The following is a 24,793-nucleotide window of genomic DNA, read 5'->3' on the forward strand; positions in this document are numbered from 1 at the left end:
TTACAGTTTAGTTTGAAGAATTAGTCAAGTGCATGATGAATTTGTTGACTATAATGATCTTTATATTTTTTAGTTTAAATAAAATATATTTAAGAAACGTTAATGAAGAGTTGTGGAGATAATTGATTTATATAAGTTTATCTTTTATATCTTAAAAGTTTTGTTTTCTGTATGACCGCGCAAGCGCGGCTATTTTGTCTAGTAATTAATAACTTAAAAAATTTAAAAGATATAAAATATTTGGTTGACTCTCAAAATTACATTAGCATCACTTAAATTGGAACAAAAGAAAAGTATTATAAATCAGAATAATTAAAAACTTCAGTTATTTTAAATATATAATTGACTATCAATGCCACAAAAGTTTGGATAAGGAGAGTAACGTATATTATTTGAAAATTATATAAAAAATATTATAAATTACAATAGTTAACAACTTAAAATATCTAAAAACATATTAAATATATGATTCATTATCTAAATTTTATTTGTGGCACATAAATTAAGACAATAAAATAACATATATTGAACCCGTGCTAAATCTCAGATAAATCTTAGAATGTATATGCAATTCGTATTTTTTAAAATTTTTTGTTTAAATATATCGAGACTGAAAAGACAAGTTTCAATACATCACACCAAGCAATGTATAAGAAATAATGTTAGCATAAATAATATCAATATTACTAATACACGCATTATAAATGCAGACATTACTAATATATTCTATTTGAAATTATTTTTATACACTCTAACAAATGACTCCTACATTTCAATGGAAGAAACACATGAAAAAACATAGTTCAATAGAACATGTGTGTAAGTAGGTTTTATCATGTTCTCAACGTCAAATAACTTAAATTAATATGAAAATGGTAACATATAATTTTTTTTTTATATAATTTTTGAAACACTTAAAATTTAAATTTAAAATATAATTGAATACTTCAAAGAACAAGTTGACAAATAAAAAAGTGGAGAAAATGAAAGCAAAAGATGTTTATGCCGGCTTAGTAAGGGAGTACAATGCAATTTTGGATTATTAATTGCAAGCCACATGTGATGTAATATGCAATAACTAGATGACCTTTTATCATATAATTAAAGATCTAAACTTCAAAAATGCACCAAATTTTATTATTTATATGAATAAAATATATATTATTATCTTGTGAGACTCGATTCCTTGAAAAATATTATCAAGTAGTTAATATATTTTTGTGTATTCTTATTTTATAATTTATAATTTAAATTGATATCAATTTAGCTTATTGTACATAATTAAAATATTTTACCGTTGGCACGTGCATGGTTCTCTAGTTATTAGTAATAGAAATAGATAATATATTATTATTATAGTAATAGAAATAGATAATATATTATTATTATAGTAATAAAATAGATACAGATATACAGTAAATAGATAAGCTCCAAATGATTTCTTTTTAAGAGGTGGGTAAATGGTAAATTAGCAAAATATCCATATTATTCATGTGTAATCCGATCCAGAGGGAGTATGTCACCAAACAATATACAACAACCGGAGGGCTAACAAAAAGGAAGCAGTTGCGCGCAGTATTCACTAGTCAAGAATTGAAATGTTGGTAAAATATTCATGAAGCACTCTGCTCCTTCCCTCCACTTCCTTGCAGCCGCTGCTTTCACCGACACTACCGCTGCCGCCATGTCCGCTGCTCAACCAGTAACAATTCTTCTCCTCAATACGAAATTCACATTTACTTCCATTTCTAAACTGTTAACGTAACTCTCCTTATTTTACACAGTTCCGAGGAGGCCGGGGCCGGGCCCGGAGAAACTTCTCGCACCGTCCAACCGGTGAAGGAAGTGAACAAGACATTGTAACTGGAGACTCTCACTTCAATTCCGTTCGCGAACCTAATCGAAATCTCCGTCCTCCCAATTTTCGACCTTTCCGGCCTAGGGCATCAACGCCTAATATCCATCCTAATCAGCATATTTATGGACAATTGCCGCCTCCGCAACCGCGTCTACCTTTTAATCACAATCAGCAATCCTATAGAGCAATGCCACCGCCACCAGGGCTTTATCAGAATCAGCAGTTCAATAGAGGAGAGCCGCCGCAATATTATCAGAATCAGCAGCTCAATAGACCGATTTTTTATGAGAATCAGCAGTTTAATAGACCGAATTATTTTGACAATCGGCAGTTTAATAGACCGAATTTTTATGAGAATCAGCAGTTCAGGCCGCGGCCATCGCCTCCCAAGGCTTTGAACTTTCGGAATTGGGAATATGCTAGACCTGGACCTCCGCTTCATTGTGGTAAATTTGCATTTTTTTACAATGTTGCATTTACTCCAATTTGAGTGCATTCAACTGTTGGTACAATTCCAAGCCAGGATAAAAGGAAGGTGTATGTGGTAGATGAATTTCGTGCTTGAGATTGAGACATTGTTGTGGTTGTGTTTTTTTTTTTTTTTTTTTGCTTAGAGGGGAGGATATACATGAAGTTAAGAATCCATGTATCCAAATCTTTATATGCATGATGTATTATGTTTGTTTAAACTATGGTCAATGGAGAAACGTTCTTTCGGATTATTGGACAACAGTATGTGGTGAGAAATATGAAGTACAATGTACGTGGATATCTCTATGTATTTCTAGGTTGATTATTCGTTAAAATCCTATAAAATAGGAGTTACTTATTTCATATGAAGTGTGATATGCAAATGGCGTGGAGAAGAGTTCCAGTGATGCAAACCATATGAAACTTCCATTTTGGCCAAGGCAAATTGCAACAAAACAATATAATGCTGTTCTAATCTAAATGTGGTCATGTCAGACAGTCTAAAATAAGTATGCGGATTTAGTTCGGATGCTCTAAAACACATTAAATACTTACTTGTAGAAGAGCATGGAAAGAAGAGGAGGTAAAAAAAGAAAGAGAAGAGTGGCAGTAGCATTTCCAGTTGGTTCCTACAAAAAATGATGTGCATTTTCTTGTATTACCCGACTGTGATGTACTGTCCTAGATTTGGTATCCAAACTTCATGGTTAATGACAGTTCATTAAGTTAAGGAATTTAATTATCTGATTAATAAGGAGAAAACTTAATGCTTTCTTTAAAAGAGATAACAAAGGAGGTTTAATTTTGCAACAACCACCTTAGTTGAAGGAGGTTAAGTCTACTGTTTGCAAGCCAGCTAGGGTGATGGCAATGATAAAACTTTCAGTTTGAGTAGTGATTTTGGAAGCTGAATGAAGTCAGGGGAAAAGGATTTTTTTTAATGATCCAGAAATTTGTTAGGATCAACCGTGGCTTTTGGTACTCCGTGAAAATGTGCCCTGCCCCTCTATCCTTCTCTAATTAAATACCAGGTTTAGTTCGCATGGTGTGGGCTCAAACTTGTGACCTAAGCCACAAGTCCCTCAACCTTTTGCCACTTGAAAGCCCTAGGGGCATTAAGTTCGCAAATGGAGAGGATGAGGATAAAATCTTATTAGATGAGATGAGAGTGTAACATTAGCTGTTTCATTCAGGACTGAAAATTTTCATAATCGAAGTTGGGTACTTACTTGCCAGCTGTGGCTAAGATTGAGTGTTTGTTTAGGTATTAATATGAAATACCTTGTCAAAAAAAGAATCTAAATCATTAGTAGCTCCATTACTGTGGCATAACAAAAGAGACTCCTAAGAGGATAAAGGACAATGATGTGTCTTGCAATTTGGAAGTGTAGGAACGGCTGGCTGCTACTTTTTTCCTCCCTGCTGCATAAATGTTGGAAAGGTAAAAAGGATGACACTTTCTCGGTCGAAACTTGCTATTCACTTCAATGTTCTCCAGCATACTAAGCTCAAATTCTCTTGGCCATGGAGAGAAATCTGTAAAAGCTAGTCCCTCCACAAGTTTCAATGTTTCATATGGTTGGCAAGCAAAAATGCTTGCCCAACTCAATGCAAGTTACAGAGGAGAGGAATGACTATTTGCAGTAGATGCCCTCTCTTCTTCATTGTAAGTTCACATCTGAGTTATGGGATCTCTTCTTCATTATGCTAGGAATCAAGTGGGTCATGCCAAGAGATGTCTTAGCTTTTCTTCGAGGTTGGACAACAGGAGGAAGGAGCAGCTTTGACTTGAAACTATGGAATGGCATCCCTACTGCAATTTGGTGAATCATATGGTGAGAAAAGACCTAGATTTTTTGAAGACAAAATAGAAAATGTAACTAGTCTTAAGTTTCTTTGCATTTCTATGCTTTCTTTTTTGGAGTAATATGGCAGTTGTATATGTTACACAGGATGTAGAGGCCTTGCTTGATTTTGTTAGTTCTCTTCAAAGTCATTAAGGCTTGTTTTTGGTAATTGCTTCTAATCACCAACATTCTCTTGATGCTGGTTTTTATTTATAAAGTTACCTTCATAAAAAATATCAGCTACAGTTCACCACATTTCTCCACTAAGTTTTGTTTGTGTGACAAGCATCACGTGTAACCAAAGTTGCTCGGACTCTTCAAAAATGTCTATGGGTGCATGTCGGTTCCTCCAAAAATAGTGTATTTTTGAAGGATCCGACACGGGTGCGGCAACATTTTTGAAGAGTCCGAGCAACTTAGCTGTAACTATCCATAAAATAGTATAAAACAGTATCAGATGCTTAAAAGAAAATCCAGATATGAAATATCTCGGAGTATACAGAGCGAGCTATTTAAGGTTTGAAGTGTTCACAAGGCGTTTGTCTAAGGATTGAAGTTTATAAGAGGCAAATGCCTCACCTATCAATGCGTTAGTCATTTTACTCCCTATGGTCACCTCTGATTGCTTAGAGGCTGCTTTCCTTGAGGCTTGCTCTTGCGAGTTGCATTTTGCCTTTCTAGACTTCGGGGACAACTTACCACTTACTTGCGGACACATGAGTAGGACGGGAACCAGGCACATTCATTTTGGCATTAAAAAGTTCCTCTTGCTTGTTAGTGTGGAAAACATCAAGCTAGTCCTTCTGGATTACGCCTTTTGGTTGCTTCTTAGAAAAGAAAAAACTTGCTCCGATCATTTCCTTGCTCCTTCTATACCACTATATTGGAGCATTCCCTTGATATATTACAAACTCATTCATCCAAGTCTGTTGGAATGTGGTTGTGATGTTAAGATTTTGGTACTTGTTTACTTCCAATTTCTGGCTGTTGAGGTCATAGTTTTTGGTCTAGTCTGTTGGAATGTGGTTGTGATGTTAAGATTTTGGTACTTGTTTACTTCCAATTTCTGGCTGTTGAGGTCATAGTTTACTAAGATTGGTCTTAACCGAATTGATGAATGGTTTACTTGTTATTATATTTTGCAGAACGATTTACAGTCTTATCATACAACATACTAGCTGATTACCTTGCTATTGCTCATCAGAGAAAATTTTATTTTCACATACCACAACATATTTTTGACTGGGAATGGCGTAAAAGAAGTATCCTTTCTGAGCTTGGATGGTGGTCAGCTGATATATTGTGTTTTCAGGTTATGACTCTTGACTAAATTAATTTTCACCTTCTACGCTCGTCGAATTGTGGTTCAATCAATGATGGTTTGGGATAGGCATAGATTGATGCAATATGTTTCAGGATGTATGGAAAACATTCTAAGTTCTAAAATAGGTACTTGTTCTCCGTTTCAGCTTGGTATGAAAGGCGCAATACTATCAGTGAATTGGTAAGTTTGTTTGTAAATGTATGTGTATGGGCTACCCTAGAAAGTAAAAGAGAATAGTTGTGGCAAAGAGATTTTCTACTTATAACAAAAGATATTTTCCTCCATTTAATCTTCATCTATATATATGTGTGTGAGAGAGAGTTATGTATAGAGTGAGAAATAAGAAACATGGGATAAAGCATGGGGAGATGCGTCCAGATAAATGTCAATTGAGAGAATGCATGAAGAGCAGTCTTATGCTTGAGTTCTTTTATGTAGGCACTCTTCAATATATATATATTGTTGCATTTCTCAATGGGTGACATTAAAATTATAAGTTTCTTGTAGTCCTTGTCTATTTACAGAATATATCTAACACTTCTCCTCAATTTGGTGCATACAACTTCTATATATCGAGTATATCATATGCCTAGTTTGTACAGGCAAGGAATTTGGTAAATATATATGTAAGCTATTCATCGATCATATAAACTATCTGGCAATGTGTGCTACGAGTTTCTCTTTGATAAGTGAAGAGTGATGCACTATGAAGTACTGCTTGATCATTATCCATAAGCTCTGTGAATATATGACCAATCTCTCCAGGTTTCAAGTCTTCTGAATAGTTGCTTGATCCGTATGAGTCAACTAGTCACCAGTGTCATTGTCCTATATTTTGTTTTTTGTCCGGATATTCTAACTACACTTTGTAATTATACCTTATAAAATCTATCTTACATATATGTGTGTTCTTGTGCATATATTTTATTTTCTCTCCAAATCTTAATATAATCATTTTCCCTAGCCCTTCTTTACTCATCTTTCCATAAAAGGTAAGTTTTTTTTATTGTCAACTAATGTAAGTCACCGACGACCCTATTTATCATTCTTAACCTGTATATCTGTGTTTCGTTGTTTTATTATATAATTTCTAGAACTAACAATTTTTGGTATGGCATATGATGTTTCTCATATCAGGAGGTTGACAGATTCCAGGAGTTGGAGGCAGAATTGAAATTGCGTGGATACAGTGGCATCTGGAAGGTTTTTTATTCTTTCATGCTATTTATCACATATCAAATAATTTTACAGATTATTTTTGGTGGACTTACTGGTGATTAATATGTTGTGGTGCAAGTGCCAGAGGTATATATATGATTTTCATATGCATCATGAATCAACATTTTGTTGTGAAGTGCAATGTGTACGGGAAAATTTGAACCTTCAAATGCCCCTACCCACACACACACTGTTTCCAACAAATTTTTACGATAACATAAATAAATTGCAATCACAAATAAAATATGAGGAAACAAGAATTTTATTGATAAACGACGTGGGTACAAATTTGTTCCTCTCTTGATTCTTCTCTGTTGATTTTCTCTGTAATTCGAGGGCCGTTAGTAGCGTATTTCTCGAACACAAGCATATTTGGAGTTGATATAAATTTCTCCATAATTCGAGGGCCGTTAGTGGATTTGATATGTATTTCTCTGTAATTCGAGGGCCGTTAGTGGCGTATTTCTCGAATGTAGGAATATTTGCCCCTTTATATAGGTAGAATTTAGGGTTTTAGGTAGAGTAGCCACCAAGCTAGATTTAGGGTAAAGTAGCCACCAAGAACTCTAACAAAAATTGAACCTTTTTTTTTAGAATCCACAAAATTTCAATGTCTACAAATGCCCCCTACTTCAAGGCTTGTAGGAGTGTAGACTTGATGAAATTCAAAGACGAGTCTTGAAGTACCGCTTTCATCTTTACGATCCTGCGGCTACAAATTTGCATATTTGATCTATGAGGAGATGAAGGGAAGATTTGGTCCCATTGGGCGTGCCAGCATCGTTTATCAATAAAAATTCATGTTTCTTCGTAATTTTATTTGTGATTGCAATTTATTTCTCTCACTGTAAAAATTTATTGCAAACAAACTGGCACACCCAGTGGGACCAATTATAAATTAGTCTACTTTCCAACACAAAAAACCGTTTTTGATTTCGATACTCCCACGTCGAGATATGGAATTTATTGTGACGCTGTGCAAAGCTGATAAAACTAGCGAACCAAGATTAGAAGATCGATTTTGGGGCAATATCTGGGACGATTCAGTTGCAATCTGATTGTGATTCTCGCGATAGACGTAGCTTTACGAGTCTACTTTTCAACGCAAAAAACCGCTTCTGATTTCGATACTCCCATGTTGAGATATAAAATTTATCGTGACACTGCACAAAGCTGATAAAACGAGCGAACCAAGATTAAAAGACCGATTTTAGGGCAATACCTGGGACGACTTGGATGCAATCTGATTATGATTCCCACGCTAGACGTAGCTCTACGAGTCTAGTTTCCAACGCAAAAAACGGCTCCTGATTTTGATGTTTCTAAGTCAAGATATGAGAATTTTCGTGAGACTGCACAAAACAAGTTAAAAGTGACGAAACAGAACTGAGGGTCTGATTTCGAAAGGATACCTGGGCAGATCTGGAGATAATTTGAGTGTGGTTTTTGCGTAGAACGTAGCCTCACGAGTTTACTTTCCATCACTACAAGCCGTTCGTGATTTAGACACCTCCACGATGTGTTATGAAGCTTCTCCCATAGACTCCCCAAAGTGCCCGAAAACTCAATTGTGAAAAAAAAGCAAAAAGAAGAAAAAAAACGTGAGTTGAATTGCGGCTTAGGCTGAATTACAATGATTTAATGGGGCGGTGACGTCCTTTTATAGACTCTGAAGGGCCCAGTTTGATTTCAAAAAGGAATTTGCCGAACAAGTTGTCTTCAAGAAGAACTGGGAAGTCCAAGTGTCCAAATTAAGTCAAATTCCTAATCCTTTTTGAAGTGGGATAACATCATTATTTGATTCTATTAAAATTCAATATAAGAGTAATACCCGAATCCTAAATGATTTGGATATATTTAGTTTTAAACAGAATTTACACTCTTAAGGAAGGGATTCACGTTATTCTATTCGGATTATGATGACTTCGAGTAGTCGGATTTTGACAAAATGCTCAGGTCTTGCAAAAAAAAGGGCTTCTCAAATACTTCAAATCTCGTCTCTAATAGGTCCGACAAATCAAACTCCTTGACGAGCCTTGAAGTAGGGGGCATCTGTAGACACGTAAAACTTATTACGTCAAATTCATATAAAATTTGGATTTGATTCATAGTTTATTGGGTCAAATTATTTTGGGCTATAAAAATAATAAGCCTATTTTATTCCTCATAAAAAACTTCAAGGTCCATCTCACCTTGAGGCCCAAATTTATGCCACATGTTAAGTGACGTGGCATCTCAGTCAAATTAAAGACCAATGAGGCGAGACCACACACTCAAATGATGTGGCAATCCAAGTCAAGTTTAAGAGCCAATGAAACATCGCCAAGTGTCCCAAATGACATATTTTTGGCTAATCACAAGCAACTTATCACATAACATTTGTGATAAGCTTGAAAACTGAATGGACCAATCAGAATGAGGCAGAAGAGGTTATTTATACTTGGATTGCCTACCCCTACAATTATAAATAAGAGGGTTACATGATTTTCTGAGGTCATTCGGCAAGCATTGGAGAAAGCTCTGCATTGACTACACAACTCTTCAAAGAATTGACCAATGGAGTTCTGCTCGGAGATCAACTCGACAAGACGAAGTGCTGTCTGACATTCCTGAAGATCCAAGCGCATTTCTAAGAGGTTCAAATCATCCTACATTCGAGAAACGCGCTACGAAAGGCCCTCTAATCACGGAAAGAGCTTAAGAGAGAAGAATTAAGAGAACAACATAATTGTACTCACAAGATTTATTTAAATAAAATTATTCTTTTTGTTTATTTTATTTTTGCTTGCAGTTAATTTTCAGCATTACGAAAGTTTGTTGCGAACAAATTTTTCTCGAACATAGACATATTTGAATTTGATATTGATTTCTCCATAATTCGAGAGCCGTTAGTGACATATTTCTCGAACGTAGGAATATTTAGAGATGGAGGGTTTGTGAATCTTCTTGATGTATATGATTATCAAGAAGATAGAGTTTTGATCTAGAAATATCCCATGGAGGGTTTTGACTTATTTTGGACACTTGGACGTCCCAGTTCTTCTTGAATACAACTTGTTCAGCAGATTCCTTTTTGTAATTCAGCTTGGGCCGCAATTTAACTCGCGCTCTTCTCCTCTTTTTGCTCTTTTTTCACAATTGAGTTTTCGGGAACTTTGGGGCGTTTGTGGGAGAAGCTTCATAATGCATCGTGGAGGTGTCTAAATCACGAATGGCTTGTAGTGATGGAAAGTAGACAACCGGCAAAATTAAACCGAATTTAAAAGGGGAAAAAAAAGGAAGGGATGCAACACGAGGACTTCCCAGGGGGTCACCCATCCTAGTACTACTCTCGCCCAAGCACGCTTAACTTCGGAGTTCTGATGGGATCCGGTGCGTTAGTACTGGTATGATCGCATCCGTCATTTCCAGCACTCCAAATTCTATTAAGCCTCTTTCTCCTGCGCCGCCCGTCACACCCCGCACGCGTGCCCCCGTGCCTCGCCCCCTTTCTCGTTTCCGCCAAGAGGAAAAACAAAAAGATTCGACGATCGAATCAGCAAAATTAAACCGAATTTAAAAGGGGAAAAAAAAAGGAAGGGATGCAACACGAGGACTTCCCAGGGGGTCACCCATCCTAGTACTAGTCTCGCCCAAGCACGCTTAACTTCGGAGTCCTGATGGGATCTGGTGCGTTAGTGCTGGTATGATCGCCTTCGTCATTCCCAGCACTCCAAATTCTATTAAGCCTCTTTCTCCTGCGCCGCCCGTCACACCCCGCACGCGCGCTTGAGGCTACGTTCTACGCGAAAACCATGCTCATATTATCTCCAGATCTGCCTAGGTATCCTTTCGAAATTAGACCTTCAATTCTGTTTCGTCTCCTTTTTTTTGTTTTGTGTAGTCTCACGAAAATTCTTATATCTTGACTTTAGAATATCAAAATCATGAGCCATTTTTTGCGTTGGAAACTCGACTCTTAAAGCTACATCTCACGTGGAAATCACAATCAGATTGCGCCAGAATCGTCCCAGATATTGCTCCAAAATCGGTCGTCTAATCTTGGCTCGCTGATTTTATTAGCTTTGCACAACGTCACGATAAATTCCGTATGTCGATGTAGAAGTATCAGAATCAGGTGTCGTTTTTTGCATTGGAAAGTAGACTCGTAGAGCTACCTCGCACGCGAAAATCATAATCAGATTGTGCCAGAATCGTCCCAGATATTGCTCCAAAACCGGTCTTCTAATCTTGGCTCGCTGATTTTATCAGCTTTGCACAACGTTACGATAAATTCCGTATCTCGATGTAGAAGTATCGGAATTAGGTGCCGTTTTTTATATTGGAAAGTAGATTCGTATAGCTACGTCTCACGTGAAAATCAAAATCAGACAACACCTGAATCGTTTCAGTTATTGCTTCAAAACCAGTCTTCTAATCTTGGTTCGCCAGTTTTATCAACATTGCGCAACGTCTTGATAAATTTCGTATTTTGGCGTAGAAGTATCGGAATCAGAAGAGATTTTTTGTGTTGGAATGTGGACTCGCAGATCTACGTCCCACGTGAAAACCACCATAATAGAACTTTTATATTTTTTCAGTTACTTTTTTAAAGTTGCAGCCTAAATCTTCTGATACTTTATTTCTCATCATATTTGGATACTTCAATTTCATCTTCTACTTTAAGTTTTAGGTCGAATCACTTGCGCAATATGTTGAAGGCCGGACTCGAGCAATATTCAATGTATTACAAGTCTTTTCCACGTTGAGAAGACTTCACTGCTTCGAAGATAATAAAGAATCCTTTTGCTTTAAAGACAGCATCTTCAAAGCACTCCACATATGCATTCAAACTTCATACTTTTTTTTCTTTTTATTCATATTTTTTTTTGGAAAGCTGTTCATATTTTAGACTCATGCGGGGGGCCAGGAGTGTTTCACTTGCAGTTTAAGCTTTGCGTCAAGAAGTATTTTGACTTGCAGTTTAGGCTCGTGTGTCGAGGAACAATTTTTAATTGCAGTTTAGGATTGTCGTCGAGGAGCATTTTCACTTGCAATTTAGGCTTGTGTGTCGAGGAGCATTTTGACTTGCAGTTTAGACTCGTGTGTCGAGGAGCATTTTTGACTTGCAGTTTAGGCTCGTGCATCGAGGAGCATTTTGACTTGCAGTTTAGGCTCGTGCATCGAGTAGCATTTTGACTTGCAGTTTAGGCTCGTGCATCGAGGAACATTCTGGGAAGAATTCTTGTAATGTAACTTTCCTCCCAACCCTTTGTAATGAAGTATTGTTGCACTTCAGTTTGGTATTTACTGCCCCCATTGGTTGAAGCAGACTTGCATTTGATCTCGTGTCGACTTTTGAAAGTCGGAATTTAGAAGTCCTTTGACATTTTTTTCTTTTGCGAGCAATCAATGTCCAAGTGTCACCTTTCTTGCTATTGGAAAAGTCGTTTGCCATGGATTTGCTTGTTATTTTCTTCAAGACTGGAACCTCAATTGGGTCAAAGCTCCCAAATTGTAGCATGACGATTTCTTCAACTTTTGGTGATTCCACAGAGTGCATGAGTTGTAGAGCTTTTGAAATTGAACCTTTCATATGGTGTAGTTTGGCGCTAACATGATTTGCATCAATTATATCGCCATCATCAATGATGATCTTTTCCTCTTGCATTAATGTCATGATCTTTTCCTTCATCCTGAAGCATTTTATGGTGTGATGACCAGCAATGTGGTGAAATTTGTAGTACTTAGGATCGTCGACTTTGTTTGATTCTTCAGGTCGCTTGGACTTAGGGAGTTCAATGACTTCTTTGGCTAGTAATTCGTCTAGAATCCCAGGAACATCAGTGTCGGAAAAAGGATATACCCTTGCTTGTAACTCTGTCAAGGTTGGTTGGTTTTCCACTTCTTGCATTTGTTGCTTTGGAGCTTTCTCTTTCAGTTTTTGTCTTGTGGAGCCCTTCTTAGAACTCACAGTTGTCGCCATAGATTCTCCAATTTGGTCCTCTGACGAGTCGTTGAATTTCTTGACTTCTTTTCTAGGATAAAAAATAGGTGACGTCATTCTATGACTTGCAATGCTTAACTCCATGTTATGAGCGCGCGTAACTAGTTCTTTAAAACTTCGAGGCTTAATTCTTTGGAGGATATACACAAGGCCCCAATGCATCCCTTGAATGGAAACTTCAACCGCGGAAGTTTCAGTAAGTTGATCCTTGCAATCAAAACTCAATGTTCGCCAGCGATTTATGTAGTCCACTACAGGCTCATCTTTACTTTGTCTTGTGCTTGTCAACTCCATCATGCTGACTGTACGACGGGTGCTGTAGAAACAATTTAGGAACTGAATTTCTAGTTTCTCCCAACAATCAATTGATTCAGACTCTAAGTCCGTGTACCAATCAAAAGCGTTGCCTTTCAAAGAGCGAACAAACAGCTTGACAAGAAGATCACTATGTGTACCAGCACTGCTACCAGTCTCAATAAAATGAGCGATGTGTTGCCTTGGATTTCCCTTTCCATCAAATTGTTGAAATTTTGGCGGTTGATATTCAATTGGCTTTGGTAAGCCCTCGATTCGCTTAGAATATGGCTTTGTATATCCTACGAAACTTTGTGATGGACCACCATATTGTGCCTTGATAGTTCTTGCAATCATATCTTGCAGTTGTTGAACTGTTAGAGTAGCCAATGAAGCGGATCGATCAGCGCAGTGATTGTCACTTAACTTGACGAGAGATTCACCATTTTTTTCTTGCGGTGTTAGATTATAATTTGACTCTCCAGGATTGTAGAGATCTAACTTGCTCATAAGTTGGGTGATTTGATGATCTTTCTCATCAACAGACTTCTTCAAAGCTTCAATAGTTTGCTCCATCATCACAAACTTCTCATCCATGTCAACTGCATCAACCATGAAGGTGTTGACTTTCGTTGAAGTTGGAGAATTCGTTAAGTTGTCAGATTCTTCAAAGTTGCAGATAGTTTTAGACAGTTCATCTGATAACATAGATGCAAAGTTGCCCTCAGGGGTTGTAGTTTCAACCGAAATTTGAGATTTTCCGTTTCGTCATCTCCAAAAAGGTGAAGTATTGGGATCCATCCAAAGCACAAACGTTGAGATTACATCGATTGATGGGACTAACAAGTTTGATCTCAGTAGACGTGGCAGTAGTAGGCTTCTTGCACGAAACTTCATTGGTTTTTCTGAAGTCTATTGCAGTAGTTGAATTTGTGATTTTTCAATTTGTAAAAGGAAGAGATTAAGAGAAGAACTGGTCCCACTGGGCGTGCCAAAATTTGTTCGCAACAAATTTTCATAGTGCTAAAAATTAACTGCAAGCAAAAATAAAATAAATAAAAAGAATAATTTTATTTAAATGAATCTTGTGAGTACAATTCTGTTGTTCTCTTGATTCTTCTCTCCTAAGCTCTTTCCGTGATTCGAGGGTCTTCTGTAGCGTGTTTCTTGAATGTAGGATGATTTGAACCTCCTAGAAATGCGTTTGGATCTCCAGGAATGTTAGACAACATTTCGTCTTGTCGAGTTGATCTCCGAGTAGAACTCCGTTGGTCAATTCTTTGAAGAGCTATGTAGTCAATGCAGAGCTTTCTCCAATGCTTGCCTAATGACCTCAGAAAATCATGTAACCCTTCTATTTATAATTGTAGGGGTAGACAGTCCAAGTGTAAATAACCTCTCCTGCCTCATTTTGATTGGTTCATTCAGTTTTCAAGCTTATCACAAATGTTATGTGATAAGTTGCTTGTGATTGGTCAAAATATGTCATTTGAGACACTTGGTGATGTTTCATTGGCTCTTGAACCTGACTTGGATTGCCACATCATTTGAGTGTGTGGCCTTGTCTTGTTGGTCTTTAATTTGACTGGGATGCCACGTCACTTGACACGTGGCGTGAGTTTGGGCCTTAATGTGACATGGACCTTGATGAGGAATAAAATGAGCTTATTATTTTTTACCGCCCAAAATAATTTTAGACCCAATAAAATATGGATCAAATTCAAATTTTATATGAATTTGACCCAATAAATTTTACGTGTCTATACACACACAAAAATGAAAATCCGTTAAGTCGAAGTGAGAACCCAGTAATAAATTTAGCAAACATTTTGGAGGTACGCTTTCTTACTTGATTTTGGAATGCTAAATAATCCTCTACGTGTTTCAAAACAAAAAGGGGTTTATAATTTCAGTTGCTAATTCACTAAATCGAAACCATTAATCCATTATATCATTTCTTTTCATCTATTCACGTTAAGGGCTCCCCTTTCTCCCATTTACTTTTTTCATCATTTCTTCAATTCGTCCATTGATACCCACAAAGCACCTTTCCCATAAACCCCGGGACTCACTTTTTTTCACCCAGAGCCCAACTTTATAATATAAAATCCTTCCTCTCTACCTCCTAATTATAATCTAGACTTTATTTTGCAAGAATCAAAATGAATTGGGGAATGCTCGGAAACATTAAGTTTTGTTGGAGAGAAATTTTTATTTTTCTCCCTTCTTTCATCTTTACTTAAGCATAAGAATCCTAAGGCATTCTAAAATATAAGCAAGAAGGAAAGCTGGAGCTAGACTGCCTTGGTGGTTTGGACAAGACAGAGACTTCTCTGGTGGCGAGCTTCTTAACTAAACATTGTATTTTGGAGTTCTCATATAGTGAACTCGAGACAAAGAGGAAATATATATTTAATCCACCTTTTTGACTGAACAGTCAGTTCTCATATAATACATGACCATTTTACTTGTAAGCTTAGCTTGTGGAGGAGAAAAGTACAACAACAACAACAACAAACCCAGTGTATTCCCACTTTGTGGGGTCTGGGGGGGGTAAGATGTACGCAGTCCATACCTCTACCTCTGATGAAGTAGAAAGGCTGTTTCCGAAAGACCCCCGGCTCAAGTTACGAGATATCAAACAAACACATAGTACAGCACAGAAGCAGATGACATAACATAGATACTGCAGCCATAAGGAATATAAAACAGAGTAAAGCAGGAATGCAGGAATATAAAGCAGAGGAAAGCACACAGATTCGTAACAAACATAGAACACGGAACACGGAACAGAACATTGAATACGGAATCATACCAGGAATACACCCCCACCAATTACCTCCCTACATTAGCGACCCGAACAGGCCCTAATCCTCTGCCGTAATTCGCGTCTTCCAGACCTTCCTATCTAGGGTCATGTCCTCGGTAAGCTGTAACTGTTCCATGTCCCGCCTAATCACCTCACCCCAGTACTTCTTCGGTCTACCCCTACCCCGTCTAAAACCATCCAACGCTAGCCTCTCACACCTACGGACCGGGGCATCCATGCCCCTCCTCTTCACGTGTCCGAACCATCTCAATCGTGCTTCCCGCATCTTACACTCCACTGAAGTCACCCCAACCTTCTGCCGGATAGTCTCGTTCCGAGCTCTATCCCTTCGGGTCAGTCCACACATCCAGCGCAACATCCGCATTTCTGCCACCTTCATTCTTTGGGTGTGGGAGTTCTTAACTGGCCAACACTCCGCTCCATACAGCAAGGCCGGACGGACTACCACCCTATAGAATTTACCTTTAAGCTTGGGCGGCACCTTCTTATCACACAGCACCCCCGATGCAAGTTTCCACTTCATCCATCCCGCCCCGATACGGTGCGAGACATCCTCGTCAATCTCACCGTTACTCTGGATCACGGACCCGAGGTACTTGAACTTATCCCTTTTCTTTACCTCCTGCGCTTCTAGCCTCACCACTACCTCATTCTCTCGCCTTACGTCATTAAACTTACATTCCACATACTCTGTCTTGGTTCTGCTCACCCTGAACCCTTTAGACTCCAGAGTTTGCCTCCACAGCTCTAATTTGTCGTTCACACCCCCTCGCGTCTCATCTATCAGGACTACATCGTCTGCAAAAAGCATACACCACGGCACCTCCCCTTGGATACGCCGCGTCAACACATCCATTACTAACGCAAACAAAAAGGGACTAAGAGTAGATCCCTGATGCAATCCTGTCAGGACAGTGAAATGCTCTGAGTCTCCTCCCGCCGTCCTCACCTGGGTTTTCGCTCCCTCATACATATCCTTAATTACTCTGCTAAGGATAATTCTGCAATTTATGGAGGCCATGCACCCCAAGTCAGTCTGGTGTTGCTTATTGCAGTTGTCATCGCAACCTTGCCTCGTGTTCTTCGCCATTCTATCATTGCTGACCTGTTTTGATTTCCTAGTCCATTCTAGTATCAGGAAAGGAGAACTTGGATGTTCCGCGCAAAAAGGAGTAGAGTATCAAGATATCTGTTAGAAAAATCTAGTTTGACTTTTTCGTTAGATTTTCTTGTTTGAGAACCTTATTTCAAGTTTCTTCATTAGCTAGTAAAAGTTAAGTGCTGCTTGGTTGTCTGGATATCTTTTCTTGAATTATGTAAGGTCAATGGATCACAGAGTATTGTAGTTATATGCAGTTGCAGCTAGTGTTATGTTTTTCAGTCCTTAATAAAGGGAAATGTGGGGCCCTATAAGAAAGAAATAGAACGTTAAAACTGACTTTCTCGATGACAAGTAAACAAAAAGGAAAAATGCTCCTTGTTAGATAGGCATGTTGGTGCTGGTTTCTTAGTTAACCTACATCACCTAGACATTCCATTCTGCCATGAAGTGCTAATATTCTAACCACATTGAATGGAAATTCTACTTTATAAGTATCCGTAACATACGCATATAACCATTTGAATTATCCATAGTTGATACTTGCATGTGCATACTTATTCCCATAACTAGTTGTGAGAAGTGAGAATTGTATTTCTCTTGAGCCACAAGAACAAATGCATAGTGTTTATGGTTTAATAGTACTTCCATGTGCTATGTGGAATAGATTAAGATGCTTTATATTTGATGTAGAGGCGTACCGGAGATCCAGCTGATGGATGTGCAACATTTTGGCATGCATCAAGGCAAGAAAATTCTATTCTTTTGCATCCTTGAATCAGAAGGATAGACTAAATAAACAATGCTGGTACCTAATTGTTGCATGAGGACACACTTATTTTCAAATGTTTTTTTGTTGAGCCAGTATTTCATACATTTGATCTAGTCATGCCCATGCAGATCTTTGACACTTTTAGCTGTTATGTATATTTTTAGGTGGCTTTTATATCTAGCTTGTCTTTCTGGATTTTATGCTGTTCTTACAGGCTATATGCAATTGTGATTTCTAATAGTTAGTCCTCAAAATTTGTTTTCTTCTTTGGCAATCCATTAGCTCTCCTTTGGACATATAATAAATGAACTAAGGGTTGATAAAAGTTTTCTTTATGGAGGAGTAACAGCAGAATACTTCTTTCTTCACCAGCAAACATAATCAGGCAACCAGTCTATCATGTTTTAGTTTGTATTGTTTCCTTGATTAGCTCGTCACATTTTACTCCCCTCATGCTATGATCAGCGTAATTCTTTCTGCATTGGCAAACATAATCAACCATTCAATCACATTTTAGTGCATATTGTTTCTCTGATTATGTAGTCAGATTTTACTTGCCTCATGCTATGATCATCATCGTTTGAACTTCCACAGATATCAAAATTTTGTCCATTTTTTTCTTAATATTTGTTAGTGTTTTTGCTTACTGATTACCACAGATTTGTATCTTTTGGCAGTTCTGCACCTCAAATTATATTGATAAATGCTAAATTCTTCTCGTACTTCACTGCCAGTGATGGTTTTTACCCGAAATTGTATTATCATCTATGGACACTGAGTTCAGCTGTTTCAAAAGCTTATATATAAGCTGTTGAATGTATTGTACTGATTTGCGTAGTAAAGAGGTAATTTGATGTGCTTGGTAGCTCAGTGCTTCGTTACTAGTGTCAGTTTAATGTAAACATTGTTGTAATAGAATCCAGTCTTGTATCATGTCATTAACAATTGTGTAGTATCTGTGATACTGTGCATGCCTATGTGTCTGGATTCTGATCTCCAGCTAAGTTGGAACTTGCTTGATATGCTCGCGATTCTGGGATTCTAATTCTTACTTTTGCTTGATTTGTCTCAGCTCCTCAATGACTATTCATTGATTTGCTTTATCATATTAATATTTACTCGTTGGTGTTTATTTTTGTCAAGACCGAGTACATGTGATGGCATCTAAACTACTTGTTCATGAAATTCTGTAGTTTAATTTTATTTAATTTTTTATGTTAGATTCAAGTTGGTGCATGAAGAATTTATTGAATTTAAAAAGTTTGGGCTTCGGGATAATGTTGCCCAAATATGTGTATTTGAGGTGCGTAAATTCTTCTTCAGTACTATTTTCGTTGCTTTACTGTGAATCTTCGAGTACAAAACTTGTTTTTTTGATGTTGTGTTTATCTCTTGCTAACAGTCTCTAGGTCATCAAAATAAGAGTTCACCAGCTCCCTCAGCAAGGTGCGCGGTCTTCTTTGTTTTGGCAGTTGCACTGTAAAACAACTTATTTCTTGAGTCTTTTTTTGTACCTTTTCGATCAAATATCTGTTGAGGCTTCACTTCTGCTGGAAATTTTTGCATGCTTGGCATCTTTTCTCATTTACTTTTTTTTTCCCTTATCCCCAACCAAATTTTATGCAACTTTGGTTATCTGCATCGATGTATACATCAAAAGAAAATTCTCTTCTCTTTTTCACTTCTTTCAGTTATTTGGCATGAGATTATTAAGCTAATAAGAAAAGGTTGAAGGATTTTTTCAAAGAGTGAAGCTGTAGGAAGTGAGAAACCACCAGCATGTCATTATTTCAATCAAAACAGTATGTCCAATTGAGGATCCTAATCAATTTAATCTATCTACTGGTTACGTTTTCTGTGTTAGCCTTGTTTATAGTTATTTTAGAATTTAAAAGTGGAAATTCTGTGAATCTGCTCAAAGCCTAATGATATAGTTTCAAACCAGGAATGCAAGGGTAAAAGTAGCCCTGTGATCACTCGTTCTCTTTTGTCCTTAAAGTTTCCACTTTGGATCTTTCCTGTTCTGATTTTTTTTCTTTTTCTTTGGAATTATACATCTTCAGTTGTTAATTCTTTTTTAGTTTTTACTGCAAACTGTGATCTTTGAGCACAAAGTATTTTGTGCTGATTTGAACTATTGAAGTCAGTTGAGATAGCAAGAACATACAAATATTAGTTTGGCTTCAATTACATACAAATGTTAGTTTGGCATCAATTATGCAAGGCAAAAGCATGCTATTTCTCCCAGATAATGAGAACTAATCTTTGTGAAATTCATGCTTCAACCACAAACCAGTTGGAGGGAAGAGGTAATTACAAGTGATATTAGATGTATCCTTCTGATGCAAACTATGATCTTTGAGATGAGAACATTCTTAGAATTTCGACAAGATGGTGTCCAATGAGATGGTTGGGAAGTACCAATTAGTTAGACAGCATTTAATGAGACATAAAGATTCAGACCTGATTGCTTTGCTCCCATAACATGAGAATGGTTTTAAGAGATTCACTTTAGCTGCAAAACATTTTGATGGATGAGGAAAATTAAGCACAGGATGCTCAGTGTTCATCATCTACATGTGATTCAGAATTCAAATTGCCTCCGCTGCTGCTACTGAGAATTGTCATGATAAGGAACCAGAACATCACCCGAAGGATTAATAAATACAAAGATGATAATATTACAAAAACAGGCCATTAGGGATGTATTCAACTATTAGGGCTGTTGCACAGTGTTGCAAGTTGAGAACATACACGAATAGGAGTAGGGAAAGAGCATGTCCAAACGTTGAACCTTGAGTCGCAAAAGCTATCTGTACGAATGGAAATTCAGGTTCTTTAGACTGTATACTTCAGAATGCCAAAGCACAATTGTGATTTATGAGGCTATACCCTTGGTCCTTTCAACATATAACTAACATGCTCAGTGAGACCAGAAGTAGGATCATGTTTCTAAAGTTTGTAATCATTGACTTGATCTTTATTGTTCGTAAACAACACAGAATTAAACATCTCTTTGTAGAATTTCCTTGTCCCATATTTGCATGATAATACAGTAAATGGATATGCATTTGCTCTAAAATTGTTTGTTTGAATATTTTATTCCTTTCAAACTAAATACAGAAATCAATAAAGTAAGATTATTAACTAACGAGCAATGTGAGAATCCATAGACAAATTTCTGAATCAAATAATGATCAAATAAAAAGGTCTTCAAATGTTTTCCTTTGTAGCACTTTTTCTCCCTTACTCTGTGTGAGAGAGGACAAAAACGAGAAGAAATGCATATATTGGTTTGTCAAGGTTCTTATTACTTGTACAAGGTTGAATGCAACCCTCCTATAATTCGCCTAAACAAACATGGCTCTCCACTATTTTGAGAATTATCTATTACCTCCCTCTTGGACATGCAAATGGGATGGTTTATGCATTTCCTTATCTTTTAAATTAATTGAGCAAATCCATTTTCTAATCTCCAGTGGAGTCAAGGGAGAGAGTGGCCTCCTCTCTATAACTTTGGCAACTCTAATTCAGTTGCTTTTTCAGCAAGTGAGTTGTATTTTTCTGTCAATCACTAGTAGCTGGTGATTGGTTAAAAACCCATTCTGCATTAATGCGAAGAAAGATCTGTTCCTCTGCTGGCAAAAAATCTCTCTCTGTTTCAATTTGTTTGTCTTACTTCCAGAAAAAATCTCCTCTTTCTTAATTTGACAACTCTTTAATTTCAGAATCCCACATGATATGTTTAAGACCGCAAGATTAAGGTCATTTTGGTACATTATACATATCTCCAGTTTAATACCACAAGATTCAAAAGTCTTCTTTGCTTTCTTAAATTCCGTGCCCAGTCAAACGATTTGAAACGGAGGGAGTACTACAGTACGGAGGTCACTAATGAGTGAAAATTGGTATGGTCAGGCAATGGTAACATCTTTAAAAGATTGGATATAACATCTTCTGAAGATGGATATTGTCAGATCAGACCTATCATTATTTATACTTCCAAAGGTTCAACCATGGCATTGTATCTCAGCATTGTAGCAATACAAGGAGAAAGGACTGTAGTTATCCGCCGGTGATTTTGTTCTACTCTAGTTCGAAGATCTAGCAAATAAATTCAAAGATTGATAGACCAGGGGAAGATAATGCCATACAAGAAGAGCAACCAATATTTTTGAGGTGCTGTGAAGATGGCCAATTCTATTCAAAAAATCAATTTTAATCTAATTGTTCTATTTTCTTTTTGGAGTAAAGAGGAATTTGTAAACGGAACATAATTAGTATTGACCTCTTAGAATCCCTAAAGGACAAGAAAGCGGTATGCTTATATTTTTGCTTGTGTGTACACTCTTTACAAGACGTCCTTAGTGTCAATACAATAAAATATTTACCAATTCTTGAAAAACATAGTTTCTTCTTTTTAATAATGGGTTCCTTATGTTCGAGGTGATAAGTCATCCAAAGTTCCCTCTTCGTTTTTTCCATTTATATTATTGCCCTCTTCCACTTTCTTCCAAGTTCTGATTTCCCTTGGGAGGGATCAAGATGAGGGATTGGAGGGTGGAGAAGAAGGGATGGGCCTGTGATGGGTGAGAGAGGGTGGCTGGGATAATGCACTGGTGGCAGGGGTGAGACTGAAAAAGAGGAAGGATTAGCAGAGTTGTGATTTAGGGTAGTGGGTTGGCGTGGAAAGGGGCACTAAGGTAGGGCAAGCACTGCACAGAGGGGGTGGGTTTGGTGCGGGGAGGAGTTGGCACAGCTAGGACGGGAAAGAGAAGGACTAGAAGGTTGGCATAAGGACAGGTAGGGGCCTGTAATGAGGAATGGGTAAGGGGTGGTGGAAGTTAGCGGCGCGGTGAAGGAGAAAAGAGGAGAAGGTTGGGGCAGCTTGATATCTCCTATAGGTAGTCAATCTTTACTTGCAATTGTCGAGTTTGACATAGCTAGATTGCAGGACAAAATTGGAAGCAAAGTATATTTTTTGGCTGACATATATTCAATTGCTAATGATGGTACTTGATAGCAGGGGATGGTAATAGTAATGACATATGCAATTAGAGGAACGGTTAAACAAATAAATATTTCTTTTAGACAATCCACCTTAAATAACTAATAACTCTTCTAGATAATCCACCTTAAATAAATAAACAATTGCATTTGCAATTCCAGGTGGCTATAGTACATAGGTTAGAGCCACCACAATCCAGAGATTTTGAGCTTCTGGCTATGGATAGGTAAACAAGAATTTTGTTTCACTGTTCTTCATCACTGAATTGCTTGTGAAGTAATGAGATCGAGGATTGTCTATCTTAGCTTCTTTCTTTCCAGCAGCTCTCTCGCTCTCTCTTGAAAAGTATAGTTTTCATATGAATGTTCCTTCATGTAATTGCACTTTGTCTAAAGAAAGAGAAGTGCCTAATCGTAGTATCTGAGTGTAAAGATGTGGTTTATCCAAGAACTCTAAATGTCAGTCATTGTTTTTCGATGGGGTACATATTTTAGTTTTCGTTTGGAACCAGTGTTGTATCATTGACAACTTTGTTTTCCCAGCACCTTTTGTATTCGTAAATGCAAAATGAGCTGGTTTATTTTTCTTGTGAATAACCGTGGTGTCCAGGCTAGCGTTCGCGCACCTCGACTAATTCCACTGGATACCTTCCACCTCCCACCTGCAATAGGTACCAAGTAACTCTATCCACCAAGGTTTGGTTAGGATAGATGGGAAGAAATCACCTAGTGTTTTTGTCTCCGCTGGGATTTGAACTTGAGACCTCGTGGTTCTCACCCACTTCATTGACCACTAGACCACACCCTTGGGTGCCAAAATGTGCTGGTTTAGAGAGTATATTCTCATGCTTGTTTTTCAAGTCCCTTTCAATTAGATTTATCTACATAGATTAGCCAATGATAGTAGTTGATTGTGTGTTGGATATTCATTGTTTCTATGTTTTTATGAACTCAGATGCTCTTTGGAACATTTTCTCTCGAGTTCCTAGTATGAGCAAATTTGTTGACATTCTTATTTACGTGCTGACTTGATGGATTTTACACTTGCAGCCCTGGTCACTCCAACAAGGTTGTAATTTGTAATACTCATGTGCTTTTCAATCCTAGAAGGGGAGAGATTAAGCTCGGACAGGTACTTATTGTCAATTTATACTGTCTTTTCACCACATCGATGTGTGCATGAATTTATTTCGAAACCAGCTGTCCAGTTCTTATATATCCTATACTTGGTAATTACCCGCCATAGGTTACAATACCTCACCCATTAGCAACGTGCTAGATTGTAGTCAATGCTCATGGATGCATCTTTACTGCTTGTCCCTGCATGTTGGTTCTGAATCCATTTAAAGAGAAACTAGTATTCTGTCATGTTTTTGTAGTAAGGTGAATACAACCTCTTGTGTTTATTAGAGTGGAGTGCTTAATAGAATAAATTGACATGAATTTAGAAAATCAACGTCCAAGGCTGTTGTTCTTTCTTTGTTCCTCCTATACTTTATGTTGTTAACTCTTTATTCACTTTTATTATAGTTATTTATAGCAGGGGATGGGGTAGACCCAAAATCACAAGGAAGGAAGTGGTTTCAAAAGACCTCCAAATGCTTAATATCTGTAGAGACTTAGCTAAAGATAGAGCAAAATGGAAGAAAGTTGAGGATAGGTTTTAGACTCGTATAGAACAATTACTATAACTACTAGTAGTAGTACAACAACAACATACCCCGTGTACTCCCACTAAGCGGGGTCTGGGGAGGGTAAAGTGTACGTAGTCCATACCGCTACCTTAGATGAAGTAGAGAGGCTATTTCCGATACTATAACTACTAGTAGTAGTACAACAACAACATACCCCGTGTACTCCCACTAAGCGGGGTCTGGGGAGGGTAAAGTGTACGTAGTCCATACCGCTACCTTAGATGAAGTAGAGAGGCTATTTCCGATAGACCCCCAGCTCAGGACAGTAGTAGTTGTAGCAGTTTTATGTCATTTTGAACATATTTTTTCAGTTTTATTTTATTTATTATGAGATGATATGAGCTTAAATGAAGATTCATGTTGCCGACCCCAATTTTTTTGGGGACTGAGTCG

The 24,793-nt window shown here is 37.5% G+C and overlaps 1 protein-coding gene and 2 non-coding genes across 5 annotated transcripts in view; 1 reads left to right on the plus strand and 2 right to left on the minus strand.

Moving 5' to 3' along the window:
* The first annotated feature begins 1,484 nt into the window (after window positions 1-1,484).
* LOC107839059 (carbon catabolite repressor protein 4 homolog 6) overlaps window positions 1,485-24,793 on the plus strand; it is a 37,010-nt gene continuing 13,701 nt past the window's right edge. The window contains exons 1-8 of one of the 3 annotated variants that reach the window (XM_016682408.2): window positions 1,485-1,702; window positions 1,785-2,304; window positions 5,322-5,488; window positions 6,638-6,703; window positions 17,621-17,673; window positions 18,921-19,002; window positions 19,102-19,145; window positions 23,757-23,838. In XM_016682408.2, the coding sequence (XP_016537894.2) occupies window positions 1,616-1,702; window positions 1,785-2,304; window positions 5,322-5,488; window positions 6,638-6,703; window positions 17,621-17,673; window positions 18,921-19,002; window positions 19,102-19,145; window positions 23,757-23,838 (1,101 nt within the window). In that variant the 5' untranslated portion in view covers window positions 1,485-1,615. Of the gene's footprint in view, window positions 1,703-1,784; window positions 2,305-4,040; window positions 4,165-5,321; window positions 5,489-6,637; window positions 6,704-17,620; window positions 17,674-18,920; window positions 19,003-19,101; window positions 19,146-23,756; window positions 23,839-24,793 lie in introns of those variants that run through there. The other 2 variants (XM_016682409.2, XM_047395781.1) reach the window with 2 other exon arrangements.
* LOC124886757 lies at window positions 10,000-10,118 on the minus strand. Its single transcript, XR_007044168.1, has one exon. It is a non-coding gene; the product is annotated as a 5S ribosomal RNA (ribosomal RNA).
* LOC124886868 lies at window positions 10,297-10,415 on the minus strand. Its single transcript, XR_007044272.1, has one exon. It is a non-coding gene; the product is annotated as a 5S ribosomal RNA (ribosomal RNA).

The sequence above is a fragment of the Capsicum annuum genome, chromosome 8 (assembly GCF_002878395.1).
Source record: "Capsicum annuum cultivar UCD-10X-F1 chromosome 8, UCD10Xv1.1, whole genome shotgun sequence".
Lineage (NCBI taxonomy): Eukaryota > Viridiplantae > Streptophyta > Magnoliopsida > Solanales > Solanaceae > Capsicum > Capsicum annuum.